Genomic DNA, 21436 nt, shown 5'->3' with positions numbered 1-21436 from the left:
TGCTGCTCACACTGGCTTTCCTTCAGCACAGGAGGGAAAAAAGAGACTCTGTGCCTCCAAAAAGCCAAGTTTGTGAGCATAAAGAGAGCATTGAGTTAAGACTACAGATTTAGTAGCAGGGTGAGGTGGTGTGGGAATGTGGCATGTTTTCCAAATCAGTCAGAAACATGACATTAGATCATAATGTTCTCAAATGAATAATCTGATCAATTAAATAAACGTACAGAGATCACGTGCAACTTTAGCCTCAGCATAATCTTGAACTAATAAAAAGTGAGGAAGAGTTAATATCTCCTCAGCCTGACTGGTCCCTCTGTAGAGCCTAATTATTTCCCTAAATTTGCTGTACTATTGTCTGCCACATCTGCAGTGCCACCAACAATTGTGAAAGGCAAATCTAGGCCACTGTGGTAGCCTAATTGTCATTAGCCATTCATCCCATTCACTCCGTTCCATCCCACACACATTCTCACAGCACAGACCCAAGCATCCACCACCCATTGACTGTCCCCAGGCAATCTACACCTGCAGAGTCCCCAAGCCACGGACAGCTGGATTCCCACATATTACCCATAAAAGACACACATTTGTTTCCATTTGTAACGCCATCCCTCAAACAGATTGTAAATTCCGATAAGCAGCTGAGCGCAGTCATTGGCTGGGAGTGCGAAGTTGGACCGCCTCATCGATACAAACGCAGCTGTTTCATTGGCCAGACGTCCTTCAAACGGTCCCATTCGGACACGCCTCGTGCGGCTGTTCAAGTATAAATGTGAGGCGGGTTCTCCATGTGAATGTTGCGAACTGTCAACATTGGCTTGTCGTCACTTCCAAGCAAAGGAGAAGTTGCTTAAGATTTTATTTCACGTGTCTTTTTCATTTGTGGAGACTACCCCTAAACACGATGAAGGTTGTCGGATCTACCTGCGCCCTGAAGAGCAAGGTCGGCGGAGAGATGGGCCTGTCCGATCAGAGCCTGACCATCTCCAAATGCAAGATCCCGCTCCTGGACGAGCAGATGAGCGTCTTCCTCCAGGACATGAACAGCTGCTACAGCAAGCTCAAAGAGCTCGTGCCCACCCTGCCCACGAACAAAAAGGCCAGCAAAGTGGAGATCTTGCAGCACGTCATCGACTACATCTGGGACCTGCAGGTCGAGCTGGACGAGCCGGAGAAGAGCCGTCAGCACTCCGTCAGCAGCGCCCCCCGCACGCCGCTGACCACACTGAACGCAGAGCTCGCCAGCATCTCAGTGGAGGTACATATCTCGTCACACGTGTTGCAGAATAAAGCAGCGATCATTTATATGCCTGAAAGTGCTGCACGCACCCCTGCAGTGTTTAAATCTGAATGTCAGGACGCGTGCGTAAAGTTGCCAAATTCGTGCAGAAATTCGTGCTGACTGTTGGTCCTGCGTTAGCTCGTAATTCCTGTTTATCTGTACAAGCAGGATGTGTACTGACCAGCTTGTTGTCTCTCTCCCCAGCAGAATGGTTGCTCGGACGACAGGATTATGTGCCGCTAAGAGCTCGTGGAGCATCGCCCCATCATTCCAGCAGCGTGCACCCGCAAAGAACGAACAAGGCGACTTGGTGTGACCTCTGGACCACATCAGCATCTAGCGCCTTGAACTGTGTAGAGGCGCTTCAAACTCCCAAAGCTAGAAAAGAAAAAAGAAAAAGAAAATAAAATAATTTTTTGGGACCTTCTACAGCAGAGATGGTCTCTGTCATCCTGGCTCTCGATTCATCCGAGGGCGAGATGAAGAGGAAGACTAGCGAGCCCAGATAGAGACTGGGTTAGTCCGGGGACCAAGACGAGTTCAGAGCAACCAGCTTGTTGCTTGTAGAGTTTCTAACGCAAACATTTGTTTCTGTCGCGCTCTTTGTATCATGTGTAAATCATACAGAAGAAAATTCAACATTTTGTAAAAGACAATAATAATTTCTCAGATTCCTGAGCGACAAACTGTATTGTATATTACAATGCCATAGTATGTGAAGATATTGTTTTCTTACAATGTACCTTATTTGTGTTTTTATTAAAACAAGACAAATATTTTTGAACAAGAATTCCTGTGTGGTGTCCGTCTGTATGAGATAAAATATATAGAAAAGTTAGAATGTTAGTAATGTATTAGTTTAATTTCCAAGCACCGAAGTAGTGAAAGTCACATTTTGGCGTCTCCAACATGCTGTTAGAGTACTGAGCAGAACAATAACTTGTGTTTTTATCAATGTGATCATCTAATCTGGTGACGGTCACTGTAAACAGGTAGTTACTAAAAGGTTTTGTCACCTAGCAGAAGGTGTTAAGTCATTCAGGTAACATCAAACCACAGCTGGTGGCAGACATATTGGCCCAGAGCCGGTTAAATTGGTCATTTGCTTCCCTGTGGGTCATTAACGGATCACATTACAAGAGGAAGTCCCTCTAAATTAGGAGATCCAGACAAAAAGAAGCAGAATTGGAAATAAACTTTAGAATTAAATCATAGCAACCCCTATTGGTCTAATATTCTTTATGTGCTAAAGGAACATCTTTTAGGGAATTTTATAGCTTACTGGTTAATAAATAAATAAATAAAAAGTGTTTCACGTCATAAAACGTCCATTTAAATCTGGAGTTTCAATATGTTATCTTGTAAATCAGCGTTTTCCCCGCTTCTCCCGGCACCACAGGGGTTAAAACGGCTCTGGCGAGGCGATTCGTTATAAGATTTATTCTGTCTCCCTGGTGCAATGTTTTTCCCATTTCCCTGCGGTGCGATGCGCACAGCTGCAGCCCCGGCGTGGCCAGAGTGTGATTGTGTTTGTGTGATAGCTTTGTGCCAAGGGCAGAGGAGGGCGGCGGGGCCCAGACTGAGCGGCGCCTCGGCACACCTGGGGAAGTTCAGGTTAAATAGCTCCACATTCCTCAACACACAGCTGATTGAAACATTAACAAACAGTAATCCACGGGCCAGGCCGCAGATGGGCTGGGAACCACGCCAGCAGAGAGAGAGAGAGAGAGAGAGAGAGTTTCTAAGGGTAGAGATTCCCACAATACGCTCGTGTGTCCTAAGTTTGCTATTAATATATACAACCAAAAAACAAAACAAAGAAAAGAAAAGAAAAAAATCATGACTTGAGGAGTGTCTGAGTAAATGATCGGAGTTTTTCAACACATTCAAATTCCACCACATTGCTTCCTCCTGTTTATTACCTGCTTCAGCTGTTAATCAAATAAAGTCTAATTATCTGGCTATTTAAATCTGATGCAACACATCTGATCTGTGTAGAACCCGCGTTACTCTGCTCTGTGATGACCCGACGCTTCATATTCTGTCAGCTTTTAATCCCAGTTAGGACTCTGCGGTACATTTTCTTTTTGTTTCGACGTTAATAATTGTTATTATTCAAAATCCAGAGCAGAAACGTGAGTTTAGCTCCAGCTTGAAGTTGTAGCGCCCTCTTGCGGGCATGAAGTGAATGGCAGCCATGCAAATCCTAAAAAACAACCCTGTCACGTGTCACTGGGAAGACAACAGCGCCCTCTGCTGGTCAAAAAGCGGCAGCTGGATTTTTCTTTGTTTTTATTAGAATCAGAAAAAATGGATGCAAGAGTATAATAAACTGAAATTAAGCCTAGAATGATTTATGATGTAAAAATATACATATAATGCTATGATAACACAGTCATGTGGAAAGCATATACAGTACATATCCATATAAAAATAAAAATAAGGAAAAAATTTGTTTAAAAATGTAAACAGTGTGCAGTTAAGAGTAAAAATGTATAACACGCTGCAGGGAAGAGTAGAGTCTGGAGTTTCTGTCTGATACAGAAGGAAAGATCTGTGGTAACAGAGCTGGCTGAGAGGTGGTCAGGGTTATATCCATGATACGTTTCAGAACAGTTCCATAAAGGAATTTCCTTGTCCACTCATTTATGTTGCGTTTCTGTACCACAGATTTCTATCTGGCAGCAAAACACACGATCTGCAGGGTTTAATATGCAGCTATGATCAGTTCAGTTACTCACTGTGTTTGTAGAAGCTGCTTCCACTTTCCAATATATAACTTCTTTATGCAAACACATGATTCACACACACACACACACACACACACACACACACACACACACACACACACACATATATATATATATATACATGAAGCTCATAACAAATTTACAATACTTGTACCTTTTGTGCTGATTCTCCAGTCACGTTTCATTTTTCTGAAAATCAAATTTTCATGGAAATAACTAATTTACTTTGATTTATGCTTTTAAATTTGGACTTAAATTCACCAGGAGGACCCAGAGAGGACTTAGGACACACTGGAGGGACTTTGAGCCCGTTTACATGGCATTCAAAATCAGATATCTGGGAGTAATCAGATTACTGTACTGATTACATCATCAAGGACTCTTCCCATCCTGCTCACCATCTCTTCGAACTGTTGCCCTCAGGCAGGAGATGCAAACCAAAGCTTCTTTCCCAGAGCCCCCTTAACTGGACACAAGACAGTCATTACTGGACCCCTGAGGAACAGCCCACGTCTTGGGGAAGGCGGGGACTAGTTATCAGTACTACATGAACCACTGAACAGGCTCGATAATGCAGCATCTTTCTAACATGACATTAAAAATGTTTTTCTACAGAAATCGTTCCTCATTTCCACCTGCTGCTAAGCGTGGTTGTGGAAAAGACCGTCCTCCCTTTAAACTCTTCACCACCACTCCGACACCCAACTTGTCTCGGGTTAAACGCTCTTCCTCACATACTCTTTGGACAATCATCCTTTTCATCAAACCACCAAAATCTCAATGTTTTTGTCTTTTCCTAATATTTGTAAATGTTTTAACATAATTTAAGACCACTTTTCTATTTCTAATGATGTGCTGAAATTAATGTTTATTCCTATTTAAGTGAACCTTTGTCTTTTATTCTGCTTCTGTCCACTTGGCATTTTTAACCTTTTTTTTAGATATTTTATTCAACTTATTTTTACTTTGTCTGGCTTTGATGTTTTTATTTGTGTAAGATCATTTTTAGGTCTCTGGTTTTTCCCTCCAGTGGCCCTTTTTGTGTTGCATGTTCAGGCTGACTTGTTGACACGTCAACCGTTTTATTTTCTTTTGCTGTTCAATGTATAAAAAGTGCTTTATAAATAAAGATTACCTAAATGAATTGCATATATTTTTTTGCCTGCCCCAGAGTGTTTTCTAGCACCAACATTGTAAATAAGAAATAATTCATGTTTTCCTGGTAAAATCAACAATGGAAACGTGTCACTTCCTGGTGAGATCTCACTGATAACCCACAGAGGCATCACCACTCACAATTAGAAACAAAGTCCAGACTGTTTAAATATAAATTTATATTTACATAAATATCAACATCAAGAGAAAAAATCTGTAATATACATCCTGTAAAATGACAGCTTATCTGACCTCCACACAGAAAAACTAAAAGGTCTTCTGTCTCTTTTTTACACTTCATTCAACTCACAAAGTTCCTTTTTCCTGAAGTAATAAAATTGGGACATAAATAGAAGTTGCTTCCTGAAAAATAGACAAGATACTGATATGTTTTAAAGTCATTCCATTCTTGTTTTTTGTCACAGCAAAACATGCTTATGTTTTTATTTATTGTATTTATTTTTTGTCTGGCTGTAAAACTCGGCTGGGCTTGAGCTTCAGGTCCTTTTTCACACTTTGTGGTTTCCCGTCCCACAATGGAGCAACCCCTAACCCATGTCCAGAACCATCCTATGTGTTTACAGATGCATGATATGTACCCATTTACCATCAGAATAGATCGATAACACATTTCATAGGGGGGAAAAAAAGAAAAAGGAAAAAATGTACACCAGCAACCTCAGAAACTATACACAGACGTGAAAAAATATCTTTGGATTGCGCATGTCGAAAAGGTAGATTCAGCGAGTTAACAGTCAAAACAACATGGTGGGAGATGGAGGAATCTGTGTTCTCATCTTCACTGTACTGCAGACAAAACCCACACGGCACACCTCACACAACCCTACAAAAAAGCCCCAAAAATACCTCCTATTCAGGTCATGTGCCGTCATCCCGCCACTTCCATCAGCTTCCTAAAAAACCTGAAACCTTCAACACGTCAGATACTCATCAAAAAAAAGATAAACCAGAGAACAGAAACCCAAATATGCCTAAAATATTTCCAAAAGGAAAAAAAAGTTAAATCAATCAAATCAGTATTGACCTATGGGACACAAAAATACAACCAGGTCTCATACTTTGTGCAAGAATGGGCCTTTAAAAAGCATGTTTGATATACTTTGTTGAATATTTACAATTCATATTCACAGAGGACATTTGAGACATCTAATACTGCAGTACCGTTTGCTATTAACAGGGATTATGATGCTCAGTTACAGTCTAAAGCATAGAGGCAAGAATTATTGCTCCAATCTGCATAACATAATAAACTCTGTGCTTATAGCTAAGAATGAGGCGCACTCAAAGGATAAGAACAAGGAAAAATAAAATAAACCCATTGTTGTGAAGGCATTGAATCTCTAGTAAGGCTGTAATGATGAAGAAATATTGCATTAATCTTTTTTCCCACACAAAGGAGCTTCCTGGTAAAGTGCAGCCACAGCCAGTTGTACCGTCGTCCTGTTCCGTATCCCGGCCGTGACGCTGAATACTGCCCGACCGCTGCAGGTTAGTCACCTGAACAGAAACACGCAGCTGGGGTCCAAGCCGTGCACAGATTAGTCTCTTCTTTTGCAACCGATGCTGAGTCTTGTGTCACATTTGTATCCTGGTTATCTTTGACTCTGCTTGAGTGTATTTGTCCGGCTCCTATCCTGGTCCAGTCCAGTCTTCATCAGCCACGGGTCCTCAGCAATACTTCTGCATAGATAGAAACATTAGACAGGAAGTATGGGTCGTTGAGTATCAGGTGGACCTCCTATAAGGCCATTACATCCCTACCTGATCAGGTCCCATTGGCATTCGACCCATTCCAATAGGATTCATGCCCATTTGGCCCTGCATCTGTCCTGGCATTTGGGGCATCTGTGCCACGCCAGATCCACTGACTGGTCCAGGTCCACCCATTGTGTTACTCATCATCATGGGTCCAAACTGGCCCTGGCTGCCCTGCTGGGGGTACTGCTGCTGGGGGTATGGGCTAGAAAACCAAAAAACATTAAAAGAAGTTAACAACAGCATCAGAGTAGAGTAACTAATGACTCAGCAGTCTGGTGTAGCATACTTGTTACGCGGCATGCTGCCCTGTGGCCAGCCTTTCATGTCTCCAGGCTGGTACATGTGTCCTCCCTGCGGGTTCCCCTGCATCCCTGGCATCATGGTGTTCTGTTGAGGACCTCCCATTCGTCCTGGTATCATGTTTCCTGGTGGGCTGCTACCAGGAGCCATGAAAGACGAGTCCCCCTGCTGGTTCATCCCTGCAAACACAACAGCAAAGAGGCAGTCATGAAAGAGAAACATGAGCATCTTCAGCACGTAGAAAGCTGGCTCTGCCTCAGGGGACTCACCATAGTTACCACCATAACTAAAACCCTGCTGTCCAGGCTGGCTCATGGGGGGGGCTCCCATGGGGGGGTCCATGCCTCCTGGTGCTGTGACATTCGGAGGAGGACTGAAGGCTCCAGCTGCTGCCTGACCCTGCTGCTGCTGTTGCTGCATCAGCATCATCATCCTCTGCCTCCTCATCTGCATCGTCATCGCCTCTCTGCTGCGCTGAGCCACCATCTGAGCGTTCAGGAAACCAGACTGTGGAAAAGCTGGGCTCTTATCATCAACAGCAACAAGTGAATTAACTCTAAATCATATGCAAAGTGCTGCCTACGTACCTGACCACTTATTCCTGAAGGCTGCATGCCAGGCTGCATACCAGGCTGCATGCCAGGCTGCATACCAGACTGCATGCCAGGCTGCATGCCAGGCTGCATGCCAGGCTGCATGCCAGGCTGCATGCCAGGCTGCATGCCGGGACGCATGGCCGGGTTTCCTCCAGGGGTATTTTCCATTTTCATGACCTGTCGTGTCTGGTTCATAAACTGCGAGGTAAGATGGAAAACAGTTTAACAGAAAAATAGAAGAAAGAAAAAAGATGTGGAGGAGCAATGAGGGTAAATATTGAGTGTGTGTGATCACCTGCTGCCCCTGCAGTCTCTGCTGGAGTTGCAGTCGAAGAGGTTTGGTGGCTGTCATCATGCGAGGTCTCATCATGTTTGCACGAGGGTTTCCCATACCTGCCATGCCTGGCATGCCATGGAAGCCCCCCGTCTGTCCCATCTGATTCATCATGTGGTTGAAGCCTCCAGAAGACTGACCTTGCATCGTGTTGTTGGCATAACTGGACTGCATTCCCATAGCAGGGGGGCCTGGGGGCCCTGGGTAGCCCTGCCCATACACGGGTTTTTGGTCCATGCCTATGGAGGAGTCCAAACCGGGGAAATGCTCTGATGGTGGCCCCTGGCCTTGATCTTGGGCTTGCTGGCCTTCAGGTCCCTGAGCCTGATGCACAGAGAAGACTTTGTAATATAACGACACATACAGCTGGGGGAAGGAGCTTAATGATAAAACTGGGGGAAAAAGCAACGCTACGATAAATGCAGGGAATGTTAGGTTGTGGACTACGTTTTATCGTAAGGCTGGTGCTCAAAAATGACTTATTTTCAAATGCAGCTAAGAAACAGACATAGTAAGAAATGTGTTTGTACAAAACACCTCAGGTCCTTAGAGAATCTGAATTATTAGTATAAAATCATTACAATGGATTTGTGTAAGTACACTTATATTCATGCTCCAGCTCTTGTACCTGGCCAACTATTTCAGGGATGCCCAGGGCTCGGTCTATCTCCTGAAGGGCAATGACGTCAGCAGTATTGAGCAGAGTGTCCAGCTGATCCAAAAGGGCTCTTTCATCACTTGGACCATCGCTACTGGTCAACGGTCCCAGCAGCTCCTCCAGATGATGCACAAACTGGTCTCTAAGCCAACAAATGACACAGAAGCTGTTAAGTCCTGCAAACCGGACGGATGTGCTGCAGCTTCCCAGCAGAGAAGGAATGAACCTGAAAACATAAAGCTGTAAGGTTCACCTGTTTATGCTACTGTGTGGTCTGTCCATTCCCATGGCAGAGTCTGGCCAGGACGGGGACTGAGGTGGGGGCCCATGCCCACCAAATGGGCTCATGCCCATGTTAGCTTCATTATTTCCTACAGAGGTAGTGGTGGATGATATGTGATCACTGTGTAAAGCACAAACAAGTCACATGTTTATTCTGTACAACACACACATACCGATATCCAAGAGTTGCTGCTGCAGCATCGACCGTGTGTTTTCAGGTGCGCTGATGGAGCGGTTCATCATGGGTACTCCCATTTGACCAGCGCGAGTCATGCCTGTATGTCCAGGTCCAGCCACAGGGCTGCTGCCAGATCTTGGCATTCCCCATTCCCCTGGACCAGCCATGGGAGGGCGCTGACTGACACCCATTCCTCTGCCCACTCCTCCTAAACAACACAAACATTTCAGTGTTTATTCAGCTGCTAAAGGCTTCTGTACTTTCAAAGATAGTGAGTTTAACAAAAAAAGAAAAAAAAGTCATTTCTTTTCTTTCGTGCATGCTGTTTAAGGCCCATTTCTGCTCCTTTACATAAGTAAACAGCAGCGTCCGTTTCAAAGATTAATCATGCGTCGCCTCATACTTCCATGCATGTTTCGCGTTGTCATGGATGTTAAGTCAGTTCCTCCACTAGGGGGCAGTGCTGAGTTCAGAGTTCACTCCCATGAGCCGCCGTCAGTTTCAGACACCATTTAGCAGCAATAATGCGTCGCCATAAAAATATTTTTCAACCGCCCAACATGCCCTAAACACTCGCATACAGCCTTTCTTCAAAAGCTCGCACAATTTCTACAGTTGTTGTGCTCATCTTCAGTCTTCTTCTGCTTTTTTGTTCCCTTCCTGATTCTCTTCTTCTTCTCTGGTTTGTTTCTTTTTCTGGTCGCTTGTCAGCTAGTCTGCTCAGCACTGCCCCTGCGATTTCCGGTGGTTTTGTTCTGTCTTCTGCGTCAAGCGACGGATAGATAATTTCCCTGAAAACGGAAGCATAACGGACGCAGAAAATGGACGAAACTGTCCGTCTGTCTGCATGTCCGTCCTCTGCGTTGAGCATAAATGGGTCTTTATTCTGTGGGACTGGTTTTCAAAGAAAGCCCAGCGATGTTGAGCATGCAAAGGAGAAGGTGTTTAAGTTACTTGTTGGATTGCCCCGTGGTGGACACACACCCATGCCTCCGGAAAAGCCATTGGGCACAGCTCCAGGTCTGACGGGAACGTCCACGTTCTCCTGTTTGACCAGAGTGGGACAGGGAACGTTTCGCCTTGTTGCCAGTCCACCTCCGACCCCTGTCTCTCCACTTGGCTTAGGATCCACAGACAACGATCTCTGAAAGGATCCACGCTGACCTGGAAGTGCAGGGCCCCTCTCGCCATCTGAAACACACAAAAACAGGCTTACAGTGCCTTCAAACATCCCAGCTGATCACTTCTACTGACCGAAGCCCCAGTGTGTGACAGATAGATAAGCTTTACTCATCCCCTAAAGGGGAACGTCTTTGCCACCAAACATCTCATACATACATGACGAAAAACATGATAAAAACCTTAAATATGTGTTGCTGGCAGAGGAAGATTTAAAAACCCATCCGAGATGCTGCAAAAGATTTGTTGCTGTTTTTGGTCTGCATGTAGCAGCTGGAGCTTTTAATCCCAGTATAAACCAGTCCGTAACAGCTTTTAATCCCAGTATAAACCAGTCCATAACAGCTTTTAATCCCAGTATAAACCAGTCCGTAACAGCTTTTAATCCCAGTATAAACCAGTGTGTAGCAGCTTTTAATCCCAGTATAAACCAGTCCGTAACAGCTTTTAATCCCAGTATAAACCAGTGTGTAGCAGCTTTTAATCCCAGTATAAACCAGTCCGTAACAGCTTTTAATCCCAGTATAAACCAGTGTGTAGCAGCTTTTAATCCCAGTATAAACCAGTCCGTAACAGCTTTTAATCCCAGTATAAACCAGTCCGTAACAGCTTTTAATCCCAGTATAAACCAGTCCGTAACAGCTTTTAATCCCAGTATAAACCAGTGTGTAGCAGCTTTTAATCCCAGTATAAACCAGTCCGTAACAGCTTTTAATCCCAGTATAAACCAGTGTGTAGCAGCTTTTAATCCCAGTATAAACCAGTCCGTAACAGCTTTTAATCCCAGTATAAACCAGTGTGTAGCAGCTTTTAATCCCAGTATAAACCAGTCCGTAACAGCTTTTAATCCCAGTATAAACCAGTCCGTAGCAGCTTTTAATCCCAGTATAAACCAGTCTGTAGCAGCTTTTAATCCCAGTATAAACCAGTGTGTAACAGCATTTAATCCCAGTATAAACCAGTGTGTAGCAGCTTTTAATCCCAGTATAAACCAGTCTGTCGCAGCTTTTAATCCCAGTATAAACCAGTCCGTAACAGCTTTTAATCCCAGTATAAACCAGTCCGTAACAGCTTTTAATCCCAGTATAAACCAGTCCGTAACAGCTTTTAATCCCAGTATAAACCAGTCTGTAGCAGCTTTTAATCCCAGTATAAACCAGTCCGTAGCAGCTTTTAATCCCAGTATAAACCAGTCCGTAACAGCTTTTAATCCCAGTATAAACCAGTCCGTAACAGCTTTTAATCCCAGTATAAACCAGTCCGTAACAGCTTTTAATCCCAGTATAAACCAGTCTGTAACAGCTTTTAATCCCAGTATAAACCAGTCCGTAACAGCTTTTAATCCCAGTATAAACCAGTCCGTAACAGCTTTTAATCCCAGTATAAACCAGTGTGTAGCAGCTTTTAATCCCAGTATAAACCAGTCCGTAACAGCTTTTAATCCCAGTATAAACCAGTCCGTAACAGCTTTTAATCCCAGTATAAACCAGTCCGTAACAGCTTTTAATCCCAGTATAAACCAGTCTGTAGCAGCTTTTAATCCCAGTATAAACCAGTCCGTAACAGCTTTTAATCCCAGTATAAACCAGTCTGTAGCAGCTTTTAATCCCAGTATAAACCAGTCTGTAGCAGCTTTTAATCCCAGTATAAACCAGTCCGTAACAGCTTTTAATCCCAGTATAAACCAGTGTGTAGCAGCTTTTAATCCCAGTATAAACCAGTGTGTAGCAGCTTTTAATCCCAGTATAAACCAGTCTGTCGCAGCTTTTAATCCCAGTATAAACCAGTCTGTCGCAGCTTTTAATCCCAGTATAAACCAGTCCGTAACAGCTTTTAATCCCAGTATAAACCAGTCCGTAACAGCTTTTAATCCCAGTATAAACCAGTCCGTAACAGCTTTTAATCCCAGTATAAACCAGTCTGTAGCAGCTTTTAATCCCAGTATAAACCAGTCCGTAGCAGCTTTTAATCCCAGTATAAACCAGTGTGTAGCAGCTTTTAATCCCAGTATAAACCAGTCCGTAACAGCTTTTAATCCCAGTATAAACCAGTCCGTAACAGCTTTTAATCCCAGTATAAACCAGTCCGTAACAGCTTTTAATCCCAGTATAAACCAGTCCGTAACAGCTTTTAATCCCAGTATAAACCAGTCCGTAACAGCTTTTAATCCCAGTATAAACCAGTCCGTAACAGCTTTTAATCCCAGTATAAACCAGTCCGTAACAGCTTTTAATCCCAGTATAAACCAGTCCGTAACAGCTTTTAATCCCAGTATAAACCAGTCTGTAACAGCTTTTAATCCCAGTATAAACCAGTCCGTAACAGCTTTTAATCCCAGTATAAACCAGTCTGTAACAGCTTTTAATCCCAGTATAAACCAGTCCGTAACAGCTTTTAATCCCAGTATAAACCAGTCCGTAACAGCTTTTAATCCCAGTATAAACCAGTCCGTAACAGCTTTTAATCCCAGTATAAACCAGTCCGTAACAGCTTTTAATCCCAGTATAAACCAGTCCGTAACAGCTTTTAATCCCAGTATAAACCAGTCCGTAGCAGCTTTTAATCCCAGTATAAACCAGTCCGTAACAGCTTTTAATCCCAGTATAAACCAGTCCGTAACAGCTTTTAATCCCAGTATAAACCAGTCCGTAACAGCTTTTAATCCCAGTATAAACCAGTCCGTAACAGCTTTTAATCCCAGTATAAACCAGTGTGTAGCAGTTTTTAATCCCAGTATAAATCAGTGTGTAGCAGCTTTTAATCCCAGTATAAACCAGTGTGTAGCAGCTTGTAGCAGCCTTTAATCCCAGTATAAACCAGTCTGTAGCAGCTTTTAATCCCAGTATAAACCAGTCTGTAACAGCTTTTAATCCCAGTATAAACCAGTCTGTAACAGCTTTTAATCCCAGTATAAACCAGTCTGTAACAGCTTTTAATCCCAGTATAAACCAGTCCGTAACAGCTTTTAATCCCAGTATAAACCAGTCCGTAACAGCTTTTAATCCCAGTATAAACCAGTCCGTAACAGCTTTTAATCCCAGTATAAACCAGTCCGTAACAGCTTTTAATCCCAGTATAAACCAGTCTGTAACAGCTTTTAATCCCAGTATAAACCAGTCCGTAACAGCTTTTAATCCCAGTATAAACCAGTCCGTAACAGCTTTTAATCCCAGTATAAACCAGTCCGTAACAGCTTTTAATCCCAGTATAAACCAGTCCGTAACAGCTTTTAATCCCAGTATAAACCAGTGTGTAGCAGTTTTTAATCCCAGTATAAATCAGTGTGTAGCAGCTTTTAATCCCAGTATAAACCAGTGTGTAGCAGCTTGTAGCAGCCTTTAATCCCAGTATAAACCAGTCTGTAGCAGCTTTTAATCCCAGTATAAACCAGTCTGTAACAGCTTTTAATCCCAGTATAAACCAGTCTGTAGCAGCTTCCAGGGCTTAAAGTAAAGTGAGGTGGATCTGACACATACACACATGACTTTTTGTCATAAGATGACCTACAGTTCAAATGTGAATTTTAGAAAGTAAAGGTAATAATAATATAAGGACATGTGAAACTCAGTCAGGCTAATTAATTTAAATTATTCATTTAGTAACATTTTAATTTTAAATTGCAACATTTCCATCGTTTTTGTTCAAAACAAAATGAAATTAGGTTAAAGAAAATACAAAAATACAAGTGACATTATGTCTAAATGAACAGAGAAAGTACTTTAACGGATTCATTAACTGCAGATGACGACGTGCTGTAATCAGAAACGATATCCAGGCTTGTTGCTGCTTCACTGTTTAGGTTTCATGTGTTTGTCTCATGCTTGTTCACTGAAAGTATGTAAAGTCCAGTAAGGATATGATTTGTGTGTTGATTTACAAAGTTTAATTTCCACTGATGTTCATGACTTATTTTATTTATTAGAGTACATTTCTTGTTAATAAAATGCAGAATGTGTTTCCAAATGGTTCGTTAACAGGCTGCAAAGAACTGGATGAAGAAGTTCATTCATTTGAATCAGGTGTGTTGGAGTAGGAACACGTCTATAACATTCAAGGTTTTGAAGCTTTAAAGCAGAAATTCGGTCTAGGGATGAGGACTTCTTCAGATACTTACAGGGATTACTTTAAATGTAGTATCAAACAGAACTTTGAGAACTGGCTACATCTAAAAACACAATATCCTGGTCATACAGGAGCATCCTGTGTGGCAGGATGGAGAACACAGGCTGTGTGAAGCAGATCGAAGCAGGATTAGAGACCACAGAAGAGAGCTGGGTGCAAAGGCCTCAACATGTCGGCAGGAATTTGGCTGAAGGAAAAGTTTGACATGTTTTATAACAGCAAAGCAAAAAACAGCATGTAAACAGTGCTTCACCTTGGAGGTGTGGAGCTCCCGGTGCTCATCATTCCCATAATTTCCAGGTATAAACTGAGGTCTCTTTGGAACGTAGTAGTGATAGTGCTTTTTTATGACTAAAATATGATAAATAGTAAAGTTATCATTGAGGATTTATTATATAGAGCAGTACTACATTCTGTGGCTGGACTGTCAACCTCCTGGACGGGAGAGAAATGCCTGGAAAACTTCTGTGGATCACCTAAAGCAGGGGCGCTCAGCTCTGGCTCGAGGGCCACAGTCCTGGTTTTAGATGTTTCCTGCTCCAACACATCTGATTCAAATTAAATGTCTCTTCTCAAAAGCTTGTTGTCAAAGTTCTGCCCAAACATGTCGACCTATTGATCTGATTCAGGTGCTGCGGCAGGAAACATCCAAAACCTGCAGCACCTCGAGAACAGAAGGTGGACACCACTGACCTAAAGGGTAAGCTATCCATCACAATTCACCCCACACGAGACAAGCGCTAGTGCTTGGCGGTGCCGACGATGTGGCAGTTTAAAGGGTTAAACTCACCATGTAAACTATCTGCAATAGCTCCCGGTTTGCTTCCCACTTGCTTTCCGGCCCTGGAGTCTGGTTCAGGGTAGAAACCAGAGTTGTTCCTCGGAACACCCAAAATAGTCTCCAGAGTCTCCGCCTAAAGCGTCAAAAAAGCAAAAGTAATAAAAAACATTGTCTGTGTGGGTTTCATAAACTTAGCAACACCATTTTGGGTAAGAGGTCTACCTCATCAGATGGCTCCAGTTTCACCTTGCCATCCATGCAGTGGGACTCAGAGCTGGTGACTCCTGCTCCCTGAGATCCTCTTCCATCTAAATCCTCCAGTTTTGACTTCATATCACCAACTTCTTTAGAGTCATCTTTATTGAGGAGATAGTGAAGGAGGGCATGAGGTTTCTCCTTCTTGGGACTGTGCTGCTCCTTCTTTGATTCTGGTCCCTTCAGGCCTCCAGTGGCTGCAGGCCCCGGTTCTTGTGGCCCCGACTCCAAGCTGGTCTTACCGGTGGCCTCAGCGGTGATGCGAGCTACATCATCGGGAGTGTTCCCATTCTGCAGGAGCTTGTGCAGAATCTTGTGCTTCTCCTGCAGCGACAGACTTGGCACATGCCCGGCGCCACCCGAGGACGACACAGAACCGTGACTCCCACCCGTCGAGGAGGACACGCCTGTCGAGGAGGAGGGACTGGTAACGCTGGCTGTTCCATCCTTAGTGTCGGGTGTGGAGCTGGGTCCAGAGTTTGGTGTGTGATTAGGCTGCGCCAGCTCGTCTGTAGGGGAGGTGAGGAGCTGAAGAAGCTTCTTGTTGCACTTGTCTGGGACCCGTCGATTGGACTCTCCTGCTCCAAGGCAGGCCTGGCTGTCAGGCTTGTCAGGAGGACCCTCGCTGGTGGGGGTGTGTGGATGCTGCTGAGACTGCTGCTCTCCACTTGTCCCTAACGAGCTCCCTGGGCTTTTTGATTCAGAGTAAGGTGGGAGACCAGTTTTACAGGGTCCCCCGGCTGTCTGATTGGTGGAGTTGATGCTTGGGGAGCTGTCAGGCTTGTGAGGAGGAGGGGATGTGAGTGGTGATGGCAGTGGGTTGCCCACCCCCTCACTGATGGCTTGGAGGGCATTCAACGAGCTGCTGGAGAAGCTGCTGCCTCCTCCACCTCCATAGTTACTATCATGAGTGGAGCTCATGGGAGAGTTCATAGCTGCAAAAGAGTCAATGACATGCATAAGTTGGGATGCTCCACATCACCTTTAGGCCCTCAACCCCCCAACTGCTCCCTGGGCACCGAAACATGGCAGCCCACTGGTCTCTAGTACATGTACTGATGGGTTAACTGCAGAGCTGAATCACCCAATTGGGATAAATAAAGCTAAAATAATAATTACAATTATAATTATTAAAACATTACGTCTAACCAGCATTTTAAAGGATGTGGACATTTAAAGAGAGCTTTTTAACATTTGTGTTTTACCTCCAGGGGAGAAGGGGCTGGCTCCTGTTTTGGGGCTTCCTCTGACTCTGGGTGAACCCATGACATTGTGGGGTGGACCGTTAATCCCTGGACTTGCCTGTGGAGGGCTGGTCATTCCCATCCCATACCCCCCACCGCCAGGTCCACCTCCACCCCCGTGGAATTGACCCATCTGCTGATGCTGGTGCTGATGGATTCCATGGTGACCCATCTGGTTCACTGAGTTCATTGGATGCATGGGATTCATTTGACCCATGTTGTTCATCTGATGCATTTGATTCATTTGATTCATCTGATGGATGGGATTCATATGATTCATCTGGTTCATGGGATTCATGCGGCCACCCCCTGCATATGGAGGCACTGCTCTTTGTGGCATGTTGCCCTGTTCAGCCACGCTGTAGCCCCTGTTCATACCCATGTTTCCTCCTGGGCCCATGTTCATCTGCTGATTGGGGTTGTTCACACTCATGTTTTGGGACCTTATACCGACACCCTGGTTCCCACGGTAACCGTTGTTCTCCCTAAACAAAAACAAAAATGCTAACTTGTAACAGAAGAGGAAAATGATGATAGTTTGGTGAACTGGTGTTTGTGCTCTCAGCATCCGTACCTTTGCAGGAAGTGTGTGGAGAGGAAAGAGTGCGGCTCATTTGTGTTGGAGTTCCTACAGAGGTCACTCCTCGTCTGAGCCGTGACTGGCGTGCCATCAGAGAGCGAGAAGCGATAGAGTGGCGTCTCTGCATGGCCGGCATGGAAAGCTGGAGCAGCAAAAAATACATGAAAGTGATTTTCTGTCACAATGCAAGTTACAGTCCGAAGAAAACATTTACATTTCAGCTCTTTTCTGTTCTGCTAGCGCAGGGGTGGCCAACGTCGGGCTTCGAGAGCCACAATCCTGCAGGTTTTACATGGATCACTGAACAGACACACCTGACTTAAACTAATGAGTCATTGTGCAGATCCTTATAGGCTGTTGGATCCATTTAATTTGAGTCAGGTGTGTTGCAGGGATGCATGGAAAACCAGCAGGTTTACGGCTCTCGAGGATCGAAGTTGGCCACCCTTGTGCTAGCGGATCTGCTCCATGATACTGTCCAGGTACTAACACCGACAGTTATGACATCATTTATTTCAATGTTCTGCTTCTAGTAAATATAAGTGGAAAACTTTTTGTTTAATCTTTACTGAAACAACTGTTTGTGTTATACTTTAAAAGAGCAGTTGCAGAAACTTCTGTTGCTCATAATTTTTTATAAAACCCATGAAATAACATATCAAGCTGTAACAAAATTGCTAAGCTATTAAGCATGACAATAATCAGTTAGGTGGACAAAATAGATCTTCTGTTAACCGATCTGTTAAAATAGTTTTCAGTGTCTTTTAAGGGCTCCTCCTTTTCTCTTTAAAATATGACCACTTATGAGACATCGTGAACAGGGTTCATAGGCTTGTCAACCACCTAATGAGCATCAATGACCAATAAAGAGTCATAAAATAACATGAAGTGGTTTAATTAAAGGGAATGTTAAGATTAAACCGACATAATTCAGTTTACAATTATGTGAAAAAGAAAGTACACCCCTTTCAGTTGTAAGGCTTTCCATATCAGAGGAAGGATAAAGGAAATCATCTGGTCTTAAGTCTGCTCTGATAGTTCTGCCGCAGTTCAACCTGACGTGATGCATTACACCATGACATTATTATGCAACAGAAATTGAGCCAAAAAACAGAAGCAGTGTGTGGAAACGAATTTTGGTCCACCATTACTTTATGTCCCACCACAGGTACTCTGAATGGGTCACTGCAACACCTGCTGTTCTTTGGATTTTGTGCTTAGGATCATTTTCCTGTTGCATGACCCAGTTTCAGACCAGCTTAAGCGGCTAGACAGATGTGCGGACAAACGTGCCACGTTGTTTGCAACACAAACTGCAATTAAATGCATTAATATTTTTGTAAGTAATTAATCATAACTAATGCGTCCAGTCCCACCCTAATCTAAATTAACATCAAAGACCAAACCCATTAATGTAGGATAAGATGCCAGCACAAGGCTTCCTGGGTGACTGACAGATAGGGCTGCAATGATTAGTCGGTGTTGTCGACAATAGCTGACAATAAAAATAGTCGACGACAAATTTACCCGTCGACTATAGTCAGCAAAAAACAAACAAACAAACAAACAAACAAAAAAAAGCTACAGAGTGAGACATTGTCTTCTTTTCCTATCTCTGCTGAGAGTTGCACATGCGCAACAAAGTCCACCAGGGGAAAAATATGGCGACCGACCAGGGAACAAAACGACGTCAAATGTCTGGGATAACTTCACGTTAAACTTATAAAATAAACTAAATACATGTGAGCTTTGTAAATGGACCTTGTGTACCACGGAAATACGTCTGAAATGCTGAAACATTTAAAGAGGAGGAACGTCGGACTTTAATAAACACCTCATGCAAGATTTCAAAGCTGGAAGTGAAATAAGATCCATTTAATAATTATGAGATACATAATCCGATTGGTTGACCAGTCGTTTTAATTGTCGGTGACTAATCGATGATCATTAGTCATTAGTTGCAACCCTACTAACAGATGATGGCAGGAGATGCTTGATGATAGTGAAAGGCATGAATACGTACCATCTTGATAGTGGCGTTTGCAGGACCATGGTTGCCCATCACTTCTATTGAGGAACATCTGCATGCATCGTCTGACCAAGTCCTCCCAGCCTGGACGCATCGTGGTGTGAAGAGAACTCTGCTGTTCAATTTCTATCAGTTTACCTACAACACAAACACACAATTAGTGCTGCACAAGGGAAGAATGTAGTTACACAACCATCAAAATATCATCAGATATCTGGGCAATAATCTGATCTGACACGCGCATCTGAAACACGATATTCAAAAGATCCTTCTATACATTTACTGTTTTCCATTATCAGATTTATTTCTGAGTTTTCTGATGAAGGATGTCAGACTTTTTGGTGTTTATATAAACGGGCTCCATGTTAAATATCCCCCAACAACACAGCTTTGAAAGTCACATTGTTATATTAATAAAAACAAGGCGAGTATAACAAACTGGAAAGAGGAAATCTAAAGCTGGAAGCTCTTTGATTTCTCCAGACAGCTTTCCCATGCTTTTTAAACATCAGGGATTTTCACACCCTCTGTTGTTCACATCAAACAACATTTAATGGGTTTAACTCCAAGGTTTGAAGTGTCCAGGAATTAATGAAGCTCTCAAACTGTTATAAGCTGCCAGTTCTTGACCTTTCATTTAAGTCTTAATGAGTCGATTAAAGCCAAAGGAATTAATTAAGTTCTGAGATTTCTCTTCAATACCTGTTTGCTGGAAGGATTTCACACAACTTTGATTTTAATAATAATAAAAAAAACTAAACAAAACAAACAAAAAAACAGAAAAGAAAGAAAAACGTGCAACTTGGTTAAGGAAGCTAAACTTTCATTTAGCTCTAATCAAATAACACGAGGTGAAAAGGCCCGTTTCTGCTCCCGTACACGCGTAAATAGTGATTAAAACGTCGCCGTCATTATACTTCCACTTTTCTTTAGCGTTGCCGTGGTTGTTGAAGTCCTCCACTAGGGGGCAGTGCTGAGTTCAGAGTTCCCTGCTGCGAGCCGACGTCAGTTTCAGACACCGTTTAGCAGCGATAATGCGTCGCCATCAAGTTGTTTCCAACTGCCCAACATGCCCTAAACACTCGCATACAGTCTTCAGAAGCTCGCACAATTTCTACAGTTGTTGTGCTTGTCTTCATTCTTCTTCTGCTTTTTGTTTCCTTCCTGATCTTCTTCTTTGGTTTGTTTCTTTCTCTGGTTGCATGTCTGTGACAAGTATGGGTAGCTATGCTCCCTGCAAACGGATCAAAGTAGGAGCGTAACTGACGCAGGAGATGGACGAAACGAGCCATCTGCATGTCCGTACGTCTGCGTGTCCGTACGTCTGCGTGTCCGTACGTCTGCGTGTCCGTACGTCTCCGTGTCCGTACGTCTGCGTGTCCGTACGTCTCCGTGTCCGTACGTCTGCATGTCTGTATGTCCGTACGTCTGCGTGTCCGTACGTCTGCGTGTCCGTACGTCTCCGTGTCCGTACGTCTGCAGGTCTGTATGTCCGTACGTCTGCGTGTCCGTACGTCTGCGTGCCCGTACGTCTGCGTGCCCGTACGTCTGCGTGCCCGTGCGTCTCCGTGCCCGTGCGTCTCCGTGCCCGTGCGTCTGCGTGCCCGTGCGTCTGCGTGCCCGTACGTCTGCGTGTCCGTACGTCTGCGTGTCCGTACGTCTGCGTGTCCGTACGTCTGCATGTCCGTACGTGCCCGTACGTCTGCGTGCCCGTACGTCTCCGTACGTCTCCGTGTCCGTAGGTCTGCATGTCCGTACGTCTCCGTGACCGTACGTCTGCATGTCTGTAGGTCTGCATGTCCGTAGGTCTGCATGTCCGTAGGTCTGCATGTCCGTACGTCTCCGTGACCGTACGTCAGCGTGTCCGTACGTCTGCGTGTCCGTACGTCTGCGTGTCAGTACGTCTGCGGCCAGCATAAACGGGCCTTTAGG

General features: G+C 43.9%; 2 protein-coding genes across 5 annotated transcripts in view; one reads left to right on the top strand and one right to left on the bottom strand.

Moving 5' to 3' along the window:
* The first annotated feature begins 788 nt into the window (after positions 1 to 788).
* id1 (inhibitor of DNA binding 1, HLH protein) lies at positions 789 to 2072 on the top strand. The gene is given in 3 exon segments (XM_041981568.1): positions 789 to 824; positions 827 to 1258; positions 1490 to 2072. Coding segments are annotated over 3 exon segments (504 nt in total). The 3' UTR covers positions 1526 to 2072.
* Positions 2073 to 5346: 3274 nt separating this feature from the next.
* The window catches only part of LOC121637406 (nuclear receptor coactivator 3-like), a 43314-nt gene continuing 27224 nt past the window's right edge, over positions 5347 to 21436 (bottom strand). The window contains exons 9-24 of one of the 4 annotated variants that reach the window (XM_041981548.1): positions 19499 to 19642; positions 17470 to 17617; positions 16857 to 17380; positions 15619 to 16586; positions 15406 to 15529; positions 10269 to 10505; positions 9310 to 9522; positions 9108 to 9225; positions 8825 to 8996; positions 8158 to 8520; positions 7965 to 8060; positions 7854 to 7892; positions 7536 to 7773; positions 7253 to 7445; positions 6970 to 7168; positions 5347 to 6888 (exon numbers count right to left, since the gene is read on the bottom strand). In XM_041981548.1, the coding sequence (XP_041837482.1) occupies positions 6877 to 6888; positions 6970 to 7168; positions 7253 to 7445; positions 7536 to 7773; positions 7854 to 7892; positions 7965 to 8060; positions 8158 to 8520; positions 8825 to 8996; positions 9108 to 9225; positions 9310 to 9522; positions 10269 to 10505; positions 15406 to 15529; positions 15619 to 16586; positions 16857 to 17380; positions 17470 to 17617; positions 19499 to 19642 (3788 nt within the window). In that variant the 3' untranslated portion in view covers positions 5347 to 6876. Of the gene's footprint in view, positions 6889 to 6969; positions 7169 to 7252; positions 7446 to 7535; positions 7774 to 7853; positions 8061 to 8157; positions 8521 to 8824; positions 8997 to 9107; positions 9226 to 9309; positions 9523 to 10268; positions 10506 to 15405; positions 15530 to 15618; positions 16587 to 16856; positions 17381 to 17469; positions 17618 to 19498; positions 19643 to 21436 lie in introns of all 4 variants that reach the window. The other 3 variants (XM_041981544.1, XM_041981545.1, XM_041981546.1) reach the window with 3 other exon arrangements.

The sequence above is a fragment of the Melanotaenia boesemani genome, chromosome 3 (genome assembly GCF_017639745.1).
Source record: "Melanotaenia boesemani isolate fMelBoe1 chromosome 3, fMelBoe1.pri, whole genome shotgun sequence".
NCBI classification, from domain to species: domain Eukaryota; kingdom Metazoa; phylum Chordata; class Actinopteri; order Atheriniformes; family Melanotaeniidae; genus Melanotaenia; species Melanotaenia boesemani.
Note: the sequence above shows the minus strand (reverse complement) of the source record. Positions and strands in the feature narration are given on the sequence as shown.